Consider the following 16,459-nt stretch of genomic DNA (forward strand, 5'->3'; position numbering starts at 1 on the left):
AAATTCAGTAACCAGTGTCTTCAGTTGCCTTCATCTTAAAAATATTACTTTTTAAGCAAAAGTGTACCCTATAAAAAAGGAACTATGGAAAAATTTAAAGATGACAGGGTTTCTAAAAAATAGTTTTCCTAGGAGTTGTTAAAAATCATCTTAAGAGGCTGGGCGCCATGGCTCACGCCTGTAATCCTAGCACTTTGGGAGGCCGAGGCAAGTGGATCACGAGGTCAGGAGATCGACACCATCCTGGCTAACACGTTGAAACCCCATCTCTATTAACAATACAAAAAATTAGCCAGGCATGGTGGCACACACCTGTAGTCCCAGCTACTCAGGAGGCTGAAGCAGGAGAATTGCTTGAACCCAGGAGACGGAGGTTGCAGTGAGCCGAGATATTGCACCACTGCACTCTAGCCTGGGCAACAGAGCGAGACAGTCTCAAAAAAAAAAAAAAATTCATCTTAAGAAAAAATATATAAATATTTACTTGTTGAGCAAAAATTCGTGACAAGAGCATAAATAGGTAACATTTTTGGACAAGGTCTTTACCTGGAAAGAACAGAAAGGTTTGGATGAGCTATGAGCTATATTTCATAAAGCATCAAAATTGGCATAGCTGCATAATTTTTCAGATCTTGGTAAATGTTATTCAATAGAACAACTACTATCTTGCCTCTAAATTGCTAATAAAGCAGTGGAGTAAAACTCGAAAGTCGGTATGACTTACTTTGGTTCTCCTATCTTGATGCCAGGATGCTGTGTGTAGGCGTGGGAATGTGTGCTTGGGGCAGACTTAAACGCCATTGGACAAATAGGACACTTGTAGAAGACTTCACAGTGAGAACCTTGAATGTGAGACTTCAGAGCAGCCACATCAGAGTACACAACATTGCAATGCACACATCTGTTAGAAAAATAAACACACGGTCATTAGCACAAGACCATAACACACGTGTAACTGCAAAAACTGGGTGAGATGAACACACTTTCATAGCCCTTTTAGGTTTTTAACGGCCCTTCGGAAGTATATTTTAGTTTTTTTCCTATTATAAATCAACTTATTTTTTTTATGTTTTTTTGTGGGTTTTTTTTTGAGACAAGCTCTCGCTCTGTCACCCAGGCTGGAGTGCAGTGGTGTGATCCCGGCTCATTGCAACCTCCACCTCCCAGGTTCAAGCAATTTTCGTGCCTCAGCCTCCCAAGTAGCTGGGATGACAAGTGTGTACCACCATGCCCAATTACTTTTTGTATTTTTAGTAGAGATGGGGTTTTGCCATGTTGGCCAAGCTGGTCTCAAACTCCTAGCCTCAAGTGATTCGCCCACTTCAGCTTCCCAAAATGCTGGGATTATAGGTGTAAGCCACCATGCCCAGCCTATTTTTATATGTTTAAGAGAAAAGATCATGAAGATGAAAAATAAAACTCAAATGGTCTATTTCTGGAGTATCTTTAACATTTTTAAGAATGGATGTCAAGTCTCCAGACCACTGTTTCTGGAGAGGCCTACATATGCTGGATTCTGGCACCAGGGCCCTGAGTTTCCTACCCATCTCCAGGACCCAAATAGCATTTCTAATGGAAGAAATCTTCAGTGTCTAAACCTACATGCCAAGAACAGAGGGGCAGAGAGGAACAAAGAAGTTCTGGCTCCAAGGCCTCGGCCCACTGTTTCCTGGTACACACTGATGTGGTCAGTGTATGTGGGGTTCATGGTGGTCCACAGGATAGAGAAGGTCAACCACCTAGGTGTTTTGTCTCCTAGAAAATAAATTTAAGTACACTTGCATTTGTTTAAGAAATTGCATGAATTATAAACCTCTGAAAATTCAGCATCTCTAAAAAAAATTGTCTAGCTAACCTCCTTACTTTCTGAATTTCTAATAATCTCACAATTAGCTCATTCCTTGCTCAAATATAATCCAACGAAGACAAACTTTAAATCTAAGATACATTTCTCCTCTATCTCGTCTTTTTCACACAAAGACTCTAAGCAACACTTACAACACCTCCACTTGATGACCAAGTCTTCCTTATTCACACCTGAAAACTATTTAAGAGTGGTCTCTCTGCAGGTACAAAAGTCTCCAGAAATATACCTCTAATAGAATTGAACATACGTGCTCCCAGATGTGAGCTACCCAGGGAAGGAAGACTGCAGACAGGGCCTGGTTTCCAGGGCGCAGTGTCCAAAGACTTCTATGACAATCTAAGATGTTTCTATTCTTAGAACCTCTCTTCTGAATCATGGAGATGCTTCCAAAGTTACATAGGAGTGGCATGTTCTGGACTGTATGCATTCTATTTAGGCTTTGCAAACATTCTGTTAAAAATCATAACTAACGCATTAGCATTTCCAGTGACTTAAGGCATTATGTTCAGCAACAGCTATGTTTAAACACTAAATAACAATAGGAGAATAAAAGGACAGCCTCTCTAGCCTATCTACTTGAACTGGTATTTCGGGCAATAGAGCCACCCAAGCATACTGAAACTATTTTGGGTTAACTTACTGAGTTGTCTTGAACAGGTTAATGCTCCTCTCTGGGCCAGTTACTCATTTTGTAAAATGAGAAGAGTTAAAATAGATCATTTTTAGCTCTTCCCAAACCTAGAAGCCTACAACTCCCATGAAAGAGGAAGATTATGTAAAACAAAAGTAGATGAGTAATTAATGAAACTGAAGGACCCACCACACCATAAACTATAAACAGAAGATTTTCCCATGAAGGATAGAGAGATGGTGTTCAAAGGGCAAAAGACCCGGGAAGGACAAAAAGGAATACAGAGAAAAGCAATAATTACCTAAAGTCACTCGGAGTGAGAGGAAGGTTTAATGTACAGCAAATAAAAAGGAAGTACCTAAAATAAAGATGGAATTTTTTGAAGCAAGAGGAAGTGGCTATGACTCAATCCAGAGAACACCATGGAGGCCAAGGGAAACCCTCCTTAATGTAAGAAATGAAAGCAGGGTATTTTAAAAAGTCGTAAAACATCTGCCTACAGGAAGAAGAGGAGTTTCAGGGGGCAACAGAGGCCAATGGGGGATGTAAATAAGACAAAGAAAGGCAGACTTCGAACAACTCATACAGTATCTTAATGCTATGAAAAATCCTGTCTACTGGCCGGGCGCGGTGGCTCACGCTTGTAATCCCAGCACTTTGGGAGGCCGAGGCGGGCGGATCACGAGGTCAGGAGATCGAGACCATGGTGAAACCCCGTCTCTACTAAAAATACAAAAAATTAGCCGGGCGTGGTGGCGGGCGCCTGTAGTCCCAGCTACTCGGAGAGGCTGAGGCAGGAGAATGGCGTGAACCTGGGAGGCGGAGCTTGCAGTGAGCCGAGATCGCGCCACTGCACTCCAGCCTGGGCGACAGAGCGAGACTCTGTCTCAAAAAAAAAAAAAAAAAAAAAAAAAAAAAAAAAAGAAAAATCCTGTCTACTAAGAAATATGTAATACCCTGAAGTCCTGTTCTGGAGAGCAATAAAGTTTATTTTTTGAATTAAAAAAAAATGTTTACAGTATAAAATCCTATAACCATTCCCCTTTCTAGATATACAGTCCAGTGAATCAAGAGGCAGGAAAATTCAGAAAAAATATTTGACTTGTATCAATATATAACTTTTACTAAGTTAACCAGGAGCCAGGGATGACCCATCGATATTTGGGAGATGTAATATGAGCAAGAGGAGAGACAGCAAGGCACACTGCACCAAGACAAGACAAAGTAACGCATGGGAACCGTGCTGCTACATTACACTCCTCTGGCTAAAGAAAAGACATATTGAAAATGAGTAACTATAGAGCCAAAGAGAGCAAAAAACATGACAAGGCCACGGGGCTACTAAGCCCCACTTAAACATGAACGTAGACCATTATATGAAGTAGCAGAGGAAAAGAATTACATTTAAAAATGCTCCTCTCTTCTAAAGGAGCAGTCAACATGAACTAAACTTCACAACACATCATTGTTTACCAGCCCCATACAGCCTCAAGTCCAGGGAGAAAAAAAATCTACATTTAACACAAAATTTTTGGTTAACAACTTGAAATCTGCAATTCAAAATACCAAATTTGAACAACTCTGTGAGTAGGGCAAAAGAACAGAAGAGCAAGGATGGTCTTTTCCCAAGTGAGTTGATTACTTTCAGCCCGCATGTGGAGCTTCTGTTTTAATTTAGGAAAGATATCAGCAATAGCTAAAATTGAAGAAGTCATACTTCCTTTAATCATACCAACTTTCATTATATTAGAAAAACTAAACATTTGAGAAAAATTTGACATCAGTGCAAAGAAGAGCACTTGGGAAGTGCTGCAGAGCTGCTTTCTATTATTAAACACATAATCCATTAATAATAGTTTCAAAACGTGATGGCAAGAACGAAAAGTATTATTCTGCATGGACTTTGCAGATCTAGGGCACCTTTGATTATCCTGTTTTGCTCAGTAACATCCCAGTGGAGCTGGAGGCAGACCATGCACCAGTTTTACAGACAGAGGCACCACAGCACAGAAAGAATACGTGAATTACCACATAATTAGTTACTGGCAGAAGTGGTACAAGAAAACTGGTTTCTTGATTTCCAAGCCAAAGGTTTCCACCAGGCTAGATCTCAATCCATAAAACATTTGTGCATTACAAGTTTGGAGGCATGAGATAAAATGTGAAGTTAAGTCTCATAGCTTAGTGTTTTTAATGCAAAACTGGGCAGAACCACCTAGGAATTGATGATACCATAACCTAAACTTAAATAAAACCATCAAATCATGCCAACTGGACTTCATTTTTATTAAACATAATTTATTACAGGTAAAAAAAAAATCACTGCATAGTAACAATCTAACAAAGTTACCAGGTAAGCAAATACTTAATGTTAAGATAAACATATAATACAGTAATACCTCTATTAACAAAGACACTGTGTATCAGTGACATGTTTTTCTTGGTGGAATCTTCTTAGTGAAAATATAAAAGGCACAGGAAGGTCATAAGATGGAGAAAAAAGTTCAAGTGTATAACCATTCATCACTAGCTAACATTAGATTTGCCAGATGTTGTACAATGCACATCTGAGAATCCTGAGGGACAGTAAAAGGGACCACAGTGAAGATATGCAGAAGAGACAAGGGAGGAATGAGAGAACTCGAAGGGGGAGAGGGAGGAGGAGGAAGGGGGGGAAGAGGGAGGGGGGAGAAGGGAGGAGGAGGAAATGCAGAGGAGGGAGAAGGGGAGAGGGAGGAGGTGGAGTGGGGAGGAGGGAGAGGGAGTAAGAGGGAGAGGGAGTAGGAGGAAGGGGGAGGAGGAAGGGAGGAGAGGGGAGGAGGAGTAAGGGAGGAGAGGGGAGGAGGAGTAAGGGGGAGGAGGGAGAGGGAAGGAGGAGGGGGAAGGAGAAGGGGAGAGAAGGGAGGGGGGAGAGGGAGGAGGAGAAATGGAGGAGGGAGAGGAGGAGAGGGGAGGAGGACGAGTGGGGAGGAGGAGGAGGTTATTTGGAGTGCAAGGCTGGGACATACACCCCATCCTTCAATGTGGACAAAATAAAAGTAAAAGACCATCGCACTATTTCTGTTTTCATTAGAGAAGGGGAAATATTAAGAGGTGCGGAATGTATAGTTTTCTTGCAGGGGTTAAAATGCAAAGAGTATGATAACAAAAGTCTGCTACAAAGGGTACAGAAACAAAAAAAGCTGACAGTCAAAGCCACACCTGCACACATGCAAGACTGTGCCTAAAAGGACGGGCCCCATGACCCTCCACTTTGTGTGGACCAGCAGGGCCAATATTACATTAAGAGGATTCAAACAGATGGACTCTACAAACGAGCTAGGTTCCCAGAGGATCTGTTAATCGAGGTATCACCATATGACCCAGAAAACTGTGTGTGCAAACCACTCAAAATGCTGTGCGGTTGTAAGTGAACGAGTTTTACTTGCACATAAGTGAATGATATACTGACCGAAAACCAACTCTCCTCGTGTAGTGCAGACAGTTCTTGGTGACGTGGGTCTGGAAGTGCACCGACCTGCAGATGGCCCCACACTCAGGGCAGGTGTAGGGAGATTTGTGCTGATGGATTCTCTGGTGTGATGCATAACTGCACTGGTTAGGAAGCAGCATCTGGCAGATAGTGCAAGTCTTCTAAACAAACCAAAGGGGGAAACAGGGTTGGTCCTACTAAGTACTTTCTAATATGCAAAGAACCTTGGTTAAACCTCCAGATAATTATATATCCTTCATTTCAAACACTATAGTAATTGATTCTAAGCCCAAGGGAAAAGCCAACTTGAAAGTTACATGTCCAGCGTACAATTCTTTATCCTGTAAAATCACAGTATGTGCTATGTAGTCAGGCTCATCTCAAAGTATGAGCTAAAAACACCCGTTTTAGCAGAGTTCCAATTCCATTACTTTTGCATTTTGCTTAGGGCAAAGAGGTATTCTTACAAATTTATGTGAGCAAATGACTTCAATATATAGTAACAAGTTTATAGGCATACGTATCTTGACAGTAGTCACAGTCCTCACAATTCATAAAAACCTTTCTCCAAAATAATAAAAATTAATTAGAAGCTAATCCAATTGTTCCCCGATCAGTTATTTGAAATCTGAAATACAGGAATGCAAAAGAATGGCTACAGCAATTATTTGTTCTTTTTGCACTTAAATTGGCCTTTAAATGGATGATCTGGCCATGATATAATTTATAATTAAAACCAAGGAACTCAAGTTCGAGTATATAAATTTAGACATTAAATTAAAATTTTATAGAGCTTAAAATCTGATTATGTATAAAATAAAATTAAGGGTGAAATAGTCTTTGGAAAAGGCTCTATATCATTAACTATCCAGGAAAACCCAAAACACTATTTTTCATCCTCTTAGATATCGGCACTAAACATGGTATATTTTTAAAAACACAAAACCAAAAAAACTTCAAGTAAACATAAACTGAGGACTTATTACTTCCACCCCAAAAATAAACCTCACATAGCATATGACATGAACTGTGTTTAAATACTTTCAGACATTCATGCAAAGACAAATTATCTACCATCTTCTAAAATGTACAATTTGTATTAAAGCCAAAGAAAGCCTCAAAATATAGATTCTTGGTAAGATTTAAAGCATTTGTTTATATTGACAACAGTTAAGAAATTTTAAAAAGACTTTTTTTATTCTTCTAGTTTTTGAAGCACGTCCAAAAATTAAGGTTTAAACTTCCAAGTGACTTAGACTAAGAAAAATAGGAAACTCACTTGAAAATTCTTTCTTGATTTTCTCCTGAAAGGACTAAAATACAAATTTTATCCCATAAAATGTTTATTATAATCACAAAATAGGAACATTACAGGTAGCTTTGATGAAGTTAGCATCATTAAAAAAATAGCACTCCTTTTCTCATAACACATATTTCAAAGGTTAGAACAAGCCACAGCAAGGAAAACCAGTCAACAGATTCATTAATAACAGATCCGGTTAACATCTACATTACCACAGGTAACCATTTGTTTCTGTGAACTAAAGTCTTCTATCTACCTTCACACAGTCCCAGGCAGGGAATTACGACGTCTGAACTTCCACAGGCATCTTAAAATGTCTTGCACTTACTTGGGAATAAAGTTAGCATTTTCTATACTAAAAGAAGTCAAAAAACATTTATATATATATATATATATATATGTATACACACACATTTATATACATACATATATACATACACATGTACATGCATGTGTGGGTATATATATATTAAAATATATAGATTGGTCCCATCCTACCATGAGTCAAATGGTAAGCTAGGTATTTTAAATACATTAAGTAAATTGAAGTACATCATCTCATTTAATTCTCATAACCTATGAAGCAGATAATACCTCCATTTTACAGATAAGGAAATGAGGCTTAGTAAAGTTAAGAAACTTGCCCAAGGCTCCATACCTATTAAGTGGAAGAACCAGGATTTGAACTGGAGTCTAGGAGTGGGGTGGGGATATAATGAATGAATAAACAAAAACACACAGGGAAAACCATTAGCAAATATACCTGAATGCCAACAATGACCACGGCATGTCAGAGTAGAGGTGAGTCCCCTCCCCTGCTGCTTCTCTTTTATCTAAAGTAATGTGATTGCACTACTTTTAGAACGGTAGAAAATGGAAAGAAAATCTAAAAAGCACAGTGTTCTCTGAAAAAAATTTTCACATTTTCATCACGATATACTACATATGGTTATCCTTCACAATACATATAAGATGCACTAGGAATTACTTAAATTCATTGGAATGTATCATCATCATGTCTCTCCACCCCAACTGTAGCACTCTGCGCTCACTCGTTCCCATCAGCTGAGGTTCCTTGCCCACTATCGATACAGAAGCACAAGGAGAAAGAGGGAGTCATAGGGACTACAGCCTCAAATCAAAATGCTTTCATACTTTGCAATTCCTGAAGTGGGAGAAAATGGTCTCTGGGGAATCATGCTGGACACTAGAGACCTTGCCTTTAGTTTCTGTAGATGCATGCATATCCACGTACAGACACTTAGTTACTCCCGCATTTCTATCTTTATTTACCTGCCTCCTCTACTCCTTGACTCCATTTCGTTTGGGTTTTGTTTTTGTTGTTGTTGTTGTTTTGAGATAGTGTCTCACTTTGTTGCCCAAGCTGGAGTACAGTGGTGTGATCACAGCTCACTGCAGACTCCACCTCCTGGCCTCAAGCAATCCTCACTCCTTAGCCTCCCCAATAGCTGAGACCACAGGCACATGCCACCACACTCAGCCAATGTTCACATTTTTTTTGTACAGACAGGGTCTCACCATATTGTCAAGGCTGGTCTCAAACTCCTGGCCTCAAGCGATCCTCCTGCCTTGGCCTCTCAAAGTGCTGGGACTACAGGTGTGAGCCACCGTGCTGGCTCCATTCCATTTTGAGAAAAAAAACATGCTATTTTGGTTGGAGACATCCTCCTCCTTGATGTTTGCATGGTATCAATAGTTTTAAACTCATATGACAGCATTTGCTTAACTGTACTCCCTCAAGTTGTATTCACTGTTCCTGTTACAGAAAACTTGTCATCCCTGCTTCCCATGATAGTGGTGATGCATTTTCACAGCACAAAGGAGTATCTTCTATTAGCTTTTCTGGAATGCTTTGAATTCATGAAAATGATGAACATCCTCTGGGTTTGGGGGATGTATTTGAGCATAAGAGCAGAAAAGGACTTCTTTGTGGCCTGTAATGACTGACTTTCCTTACTTTTTTTAATCAAGTAAATTAAAATATATCTTAAAATTCTAACACTCTACTACACAAGCTGAAGCTACTTAGTAGAGGATAAAGCAGTTTAATGTGACAGTAACTGCCTTTTCAATAGAAGAAAGCATAATAAAGGGCACCTAAGTGGTTTTATGTGTGTCTTGACATTTTACTTACGTCATCTAAAAATGGATAAATGTTTTCGGTATTTAGGTAATAAACAGTTAATTTCTATTCTAGGGCAGCCTTATTTGCTCAGTTAAACTGTTACTTTTTAAAGTAAACATTACTTTTCAATAGGTAATACCAGAAAGCTATAGGAAAATAAAGCTGAAAAGCACCCATATTCCACGCTTTGCAATTACAATCAACTCTCTGTATCCCGAGGTTCTGCATCTATGTATTCAATCAACCACAGATCAAAAATATTTGGGGAAAAAAATAAAAAATAACAATACAACAATAAAAAATACCATATAACAACTATTTATATTTACACTATTAGATATTATAAGTAATCTTGACGATTTGAAGGACACAGGCAGATGTGCTTAGGTTATATGCAAATACTATGCCATTTTATAACAGGGGCTTGAGCATTCTCAGATGTTGGTATCTGAAAGGGGTCCTAGAACCAACACCTGAGGAAACTAAGAGATGACTGTACTCTTTTTTTTTTTTTTTTTTAGAGACGGAGTCTCGCTCTGTTGCCCAGACTGGAGTGTAACAGCACAATCTCAGCTCACTGCAACCGCTACCTCCCAGGTTCAAGCAATTCTCCTGCCTCAGCCTCCCAAGTAGCTGGGACTGCAGGCACACACCGCCATGCCCGGCTAATTTTTTTGTATTTTAGTAGAGACAAGGTTTCACTATGTTGCCCAGACTGGTCTCGAACTCCTGAGCTCAGGCAATCCGCCCACTTCGGCCTCCGAAAGTGCTAGGATTAGAGGCGTGAGCCACTGTGCCCGGCCGACTGTACTCTTACTGAGCCTTTTCTATCCAATCCTGTCACTGAAATTGATCAATGGCATGCAAATACAGGCTACAGGGAAGGGGGAACCAGGTACATTGTGGCCAGTTAAGGAATCAGAGAGTGTTCAAGCTTGACATCCTCTTTCAATAGATGAGGAATTAGCTGAGTAATAAGAAAAATAATTCTACGTGTTTTTGCTCATATTTTAGGCAGAAAAATAGCCTGGGAGACGTACATGAGAGTGAGAGGCTAGAGAAACTTATGGCTGTATATTTATGCTTAAATTTCAAACAGACCAAAAGCCTACACCAACATGAAACATTGGAGCTAAAGGCAGAAACAATACCAGCTTAACAGTCAGCCCGGATCCTAAGTAAATTACTCTCACCTCATTAAAAGAAGTTCCATAATCTTCTGCCTAAAGTATAATTATCCAAAAATAATAAAAGTATACCAGTGTGTTTTGTGGCTTTCACTTTTGTCCAATTCCACACTGAGAACACAAAGAAAGCATTTCATTTCAGATCTCACTTAAATGGAAGTCATACCAAGCAAATACAGCAGAACTGGCTTTATATACCTTTTGCTCACAGAGCTAGCTGGTTGTGCTGGTTTTGTCCTCAAATCATTCTGCTGCACAAAAAATTCCCTAATAAGAGTTGACAGTTAAATTAACAAATTTACACAAAGCTACATGGCCAACACATATCATCTACTTAGATGCTTATTACTGAAGAATATGGGTAAATCAAACGTTGATAACACTAAAATATAAACTAGGACAGGACTAGTCTTGACCAAAATTTAAATTAAACACTTAGAAGAGCAGGACCAAAAGCCAAGGGTCACGAGTCTTCAGCTAATAAGGGTATTTTGGGAGACGGCGAAGGGGAGGAATTCAGGTGAGCTCCCTGGTTTCCAGAGGAAGCTGTCTGAGCAGAGCGGAATCTAGAAATGAGAACCAGCAGAGGCTGCTCACGAGAATACAGTTAGTATGTTGTATTAACGATGCCCAGAAAGTTCCTGAAACTAAAGTGAACCAGCAATCCCTGAAAATGAGGACCACTGCAAGTGTCACCTTTATCCACGCTCTTGAAGGTGACTCGGAAGTAACCCCAAGAATCCATCCTTATGTGATTCCTATGGTCCCTCCGGCTGTAAGAGCCTATGCTTCGACATCTTAGAGAAGCAGAAAGCATGAACCAGCAATACAGAAACTTTGCCTTGAGTCCCAGCTCTGCCACCAATTGGGCATTTGTTTTTTCAATTATAAAATAAAAGGGCTGGCCAAAAGACCTATAGCATTCTGTGATTCTATAGCCGATATAAATTCCACAAGAAGAAAACAGGTTTTTAAAATTAAGGGGTTACAGAAAACATTTCCAGTCTGTAGTTGGTTAAATTTAGACATGGTTTTAAGAGGAGGTGAAGCAATGACATCCCAACACATTAAAATATCAATTATTCAAACGACAGTCCTCAGCTCTTAAATACTTCATGGAGAAGAGGAAAGCTCCTCTGGTCTCTTGCCCACTACCTTTTCTCAACATACCCCGAAGCAGGGATTATTAAGCAGATAGATCAGAATACAAACCCCCTAACTGGGGCAGATTTAATGGCTAAAGAGTCAGCTGCTCAGAACTGTTTTTATTTACTGCTTGATTCCATGCTCCCTAGAAAGTAGTAATCCCCACAAGGCCCTCAGCCCTCTAGGCTCTCTCCCTCTGCCGCTGTCTCCTCCAAGGGGTAACGAGATGCACGCAGGCAGTCTAACCTCAGCCTAGCAGGCTTTCCATTCCTGGCCCAGATCGTGTACCAGAGTGTGATCAAATCCCAAGACAGCTTTGGGAACGTATGGCAAAGAGGGCCTCGAGCTAAAACCATATATTCCAACACAGCTCTTACCAGAGACCCGCTCTTGGGGTCACTGAGCATAGGCCAGTTTATAAGGAAGTGATGCTTTTGAGTCTCTCTGGCAATTGTTACTTCTGCATAGATTGTCTACAGAACACTCGGCGCAGCAGCAGCAACTGGCAAAGAGAATGCACCAAATGCCACCCAAACATTCCTTTAACCCATGGCATACTGGCAGTCTCAGAAGGCTAAAGGCATGTGTAAGGGGAGGTGGTGAGAGGCGTGGGAGGACCAGCCCCAGCTGGTGCTCACAGGCAGACAGACCCTTTGCTAGGTGCAGAGAAGCACCCTGGGGAAACTGAGACAGGCTCTGTTCAAAACATAAACAGAGGTCAAAATACAAAATAATAGCAAGGGAAAAATAAAATATAAAATGAAAGATAAAAAAAGGGGATAGTGACTGAGCTAAATCAAGAGAAGTATATTCTTAAGAGAAAGGCTGAGGTCTTCAAAGAGGCTCAGCTCACCAGATGGGAAAGGAAAAAGAAGCAATTCTCACTCCTAACTGCTTTTAAAGACAGGGCTAAGAAAGGAAGTTTACACTGGGTGGAGAAAATGTCTTCGACTCAGAGACAACAGAAATCCCAGGAAGTCAAATGGAAAGTCACCCTCCCAGGAAGCCTAATTGCAAAAACAGAGATTGGGGTCTGAAAGTCTCCAGTAGAGCACAATGATGCAATTACAAGATCTCTCCTTGAAGACAGGACAGCTACACTAGGATCTTTTTTAAACATGGAGTAAAACGTCCACTTTCATGAAAATGGAATAAAAGTAACTTTCCCTATGCCTCCCATTAAGTACAACTCAAAACCCTGAACATTATATATAAAACAAACATAAAAGGACTCTGAAAGGTGGAGTGAAAGATTAGCTAGGGATCTCAAGACCCTAGGAATGACAGGGTAGTCAGTTCCCTGGGTTTCTCTTTGCCTCATATACCCCAGATTTGAGCTGAAGAAGCTAGCAACCCGAAATGCCAATGGGTAGAGACAAAAAAAATTCCCAAGAAAAGCCTGTGCTCTGTAGCCAACCACCAAGAAAGGGGTGCCTAGGAAAACAGAAAACTTTTAAAGGAAGACTGCGCTACTCCAGCCAAATCCCACAGAAAACACTGCGGCCCCACCCCAACCTGTGCCAAGTAGAGGTGCAGCCAAGACTTCAGCCCTCTTGAGACTGTAACGAGCTGTCTGTCCCAATGCCCCTACCCAGATGGCGGGTGTCAGAGAAGGCCAGTAGCGAAGGGGAATTTTCATCTCTGCCAATTCCCCCCACCACCAGCCCAGCAGGTGTTTTTTTTAAACCCTAGGAAAGAAATCTCTAGGCCCAGATGGTTTCATTGGAGAATTCCACCAAACAAAGAAAAATTAACACCAATTATACACACTCTCTTCCAGAAAAATTGAAGAGGAGGGAATACTTCTCAATTCTTTAAAAAGTGAGTATCAACCTATCTCAAACCAAACAAGAACAGAACAAAAAAGGAAACCTACATGCATATAGATGCAAAACTCCTTAACAAAATAGCAGCAATTATAATTCAAAATATATAAAAAGAAATATGCAGCTTGACCAAGTGGGATTCATTCCAGAAACGCAAGGCTATTTTGATATCTGAAAAATCAATATCATCTATCCAAAAAAAACCCCTGAAACCAATAACTGAGTTCAACAGAGTCGAAGGATACACAAAAAAATATATAAAAAGTATTTGTCTCTATATATATTAGCAATGAATATGTCCTCACCAAAAAATATAATACCACTTACGATTGTTTGAAAAAAGTAATCTAACAAAACATGCACAATGACTTATATGATGAAAACTACAAGGCTGGGCGCAGTGCCTCACGCCTATAATCCCAGCACTTTGGGAGGCTGAGGCGGGTGGATCGCCTGAGCTCAGGAGTTCAAGACCAGCCTGACCAACATGGAGAAACCCCATCTCAACCCTGTCTCTACTAAAAATATAAAATTAGCCGGGCACGGTGGTGCATGCCTGTAATCCCAGCTACTCGGGAGGCCAAGGCAGGAGAATCTCTTGAACCCAGGAGACGGAGGTTGCCGTGACCTGAGATCGCGCCATTGCACTCAAGCCTGGGCAACGAGAGCGAAACACCGTCTCAAAAAAAAAAAGAAAAGAAAACTACAAAACAAAGAATCAAAGATATAAATAAATGAAGAATCACTTCTCGGCCTTTTGGCTAAGAACAAGTGTAGTGTCTGTTCTTATCAGTATAAATAAATGAAGAATCTGTGCTCATGTTCATGGACTGAAACGCTCAATATAGTAAAGATGCCAATTCTCCCCCAAACTGATATCTAAGTTTAATGCAATTCCTATCAAAATCCCAGCAAGTTGTTTTACAGAAACAGACAACATTATTCTAAAGTTTATATGAAAAGGCAAAAGAACTAGATGAGTGAAAACAATTTTGGGAAAGAAAAATAAATTGGAAGCATCCATCTACCAGACTCGAAGACTACCTAATTACAGTACTCAGACTGTAGATACTGATAGAGGGACAGACACACAGATCAATGGAACAGAATAAAGAACCCAGAAATAGCCCCGCACAAACGCCTGACTGATACTTGACAAAGGGGCAAAAGCAATTCATTGGAGGATGACAGCATCTTCAACAAATGGCCATGTATGGGGGAAAAAAATGACCCTCCACCTAAATCTCACACCTGATACAAACATCAACTCAAAATGAGTCACAGACTTCAGTGTAAATCACAGAATTATAAAACGTTGAGAAAAAAACACAGAAGAAAATGTTTAGGATCTAGAGCTATGCCTTAGACTTGACACCAAAAGCAGAGGTCATAAAATGGAAAACCGATATACTTGACTTCATGAAAATTACAAACTTTTGCTCTGCTAAAGAAGAGGACGAACAGACAAGCTATAGACTGGGCGAAAACACTTGCAGCCACATAGCCAACAAAAGACTAGTATCTAGGCTCTATCAAGAACTTGTGAAACTCAATGATTTGTTGTAAAAGCAAACAACCTAATTAGAAATGGGCAAAAGACGTGAAGAGACATTTCACCAAAAAGGAAAAACAGATGGCAAATTAAACCCATGAAAAGGTGTTCAACATCATTAGCCACTAGGGAAACACAAATTGAAACCACAATAAAATAATACCACACATCTATCTAAATGGCTAAAATAAAATATGGTAACAGCACCAAATGCTGGAGGATGCAGAGAAACTGGATCCTTCGTGTGTTGCTCCTGGGAATATAAAATGGTACAGCCACTCTGAAAAACAGTTTAAGAGTCTAAACGTGCAAATACCATGTAAGCCAGCTGATAAATAGGCATTTATCCCAGAGAAATAAAAACTTATGTCCACATAAAAACCTGTACACAATGTTAATAATAGCTTTATCCATCATAGCCCCCAACTGGATCCAGTGCAGATGTCTTTCAACAAGTGAATGGTTAAATGAACTATAGTACAACCATACAATGGAATCTACTCAGCAATAAAAAGGAATATACTATTGATATACGCAACAACCAGGGAATTATGCTGAGTGAAAAAAAGCCAATCCTAAGGAGTTACATACTATATGATTCCATCTATGTAACATTCCTGAAATGGCAAAATTATAGAAATGAAATAGCTTAGTGGTTGCCAGGGGTTAAGGAGTGAGGAGAGGGTGTGGGTGGCTATAAATGACTGAGTCAATGCCCATATCCCAGTTGTGATACTGTTCTACAGTTTTGTGAGATGTTACCATTGTGGGGAACTAGATGAAGGGTATACAAGTTCTCTCTGTATTATTCTTACATTAATCTACAATTAAAAGAAAAAGGGAAGGAGGTCCCTCTGCTAATGAAGTCATACCTTTCTCCAGACCTGGTAAACCGAGGAGCTGAAAGGCACTGAGTGAAGGGTGATGGACCTGCCAGTCTAGCAAGGACCCCAGAAGCCATACCCTTTACACTTTCCGAACTATGAACAGTGGCAGCAAGGTTGGTTCAGGAATCCACTTCGGGTGACAAGACTAGACTAACTAGACACTAATGTGCAGACCCGGGGCATCCTGCCCCAGAGCCACAGGCACAGGCTTAAACTGCACTAGGTTCCTACCCCAGAAAGCACAGGCCAGGGTGTGAGCACCAGAAAAATGTTACAATGTGGACTGGTATACTCTTCCAGTTCACCCATGAGCTACCAGGAATGTGGAGGTCAATGGGGAAATGGAGTTAAAGTGTTAAAATACATGGAATGCTAGCCAGGCGGGGTGGATCACACCTATAATCCCAGCACTTTGGGAGGCCAAGGCAGGTGGATCACTTGA

The 16,459-nt window shown here is 40.3% G+C and overlaps 1 protein-coding gene and 1 pseudogene across 16 annotated transcripts in view; one reads left to right on the forward strand and one right to left on the reverse strand.

Moving 5' to 3' along the window:
* Nucleotides 1–16,459, reverse strand: part of ZNF532 (zinc finger protein 532) — a 125,170-nt gene that overhangs the window by 46,121 nt on the left and 62,590 nt on the right. For 11 of the 16 annotated variants that reach the window (XM_055297531.2, XM_063639266.1, XM_055297535.2 and 8 more), the window contains 2 exons: nucleotides 5,950–6,131; nucleotides 725–901 (listed from right to left, as the gene is read on the reverse strand). The exons of 3 other annotated variants lie outside the window; for them this stretch is intronic. In XM_055297531.2, coding sequence (XP_055153506.1) covers nucleotides 725–901; nucleotides 5,950–6,131 — 359 coding nt within the window. The remainder of the gene's footprint in view (nucleotides 1–724; nucleotides 902–5,949; nucleotides 6,132–16,459) is intronic. 2 more of the 16 variants (XM_055297561.2, XM_063639275.1) reach the window with 1 other exon arrangement.
* On the forward strand, nucleotides 14,320–14,489 carry LOC129461798 (uncharacterized; annotated as a pseudogene).

This window comes from Symphalangus syndactylus, chromosome 1 (assembly GCF_028878055.3).
Source record: "Symphalangus syndactylus isolate Jambi chromosome 1, NHGRI_mSymSyn1-v2.1_pri, whole genome shotgun sequence".
NCBI lineage: Eukaryota > Metazoa > Chordata > Mammalia > Primates > Hylobatidae > Symphalangus > Symphalangus syndactylus.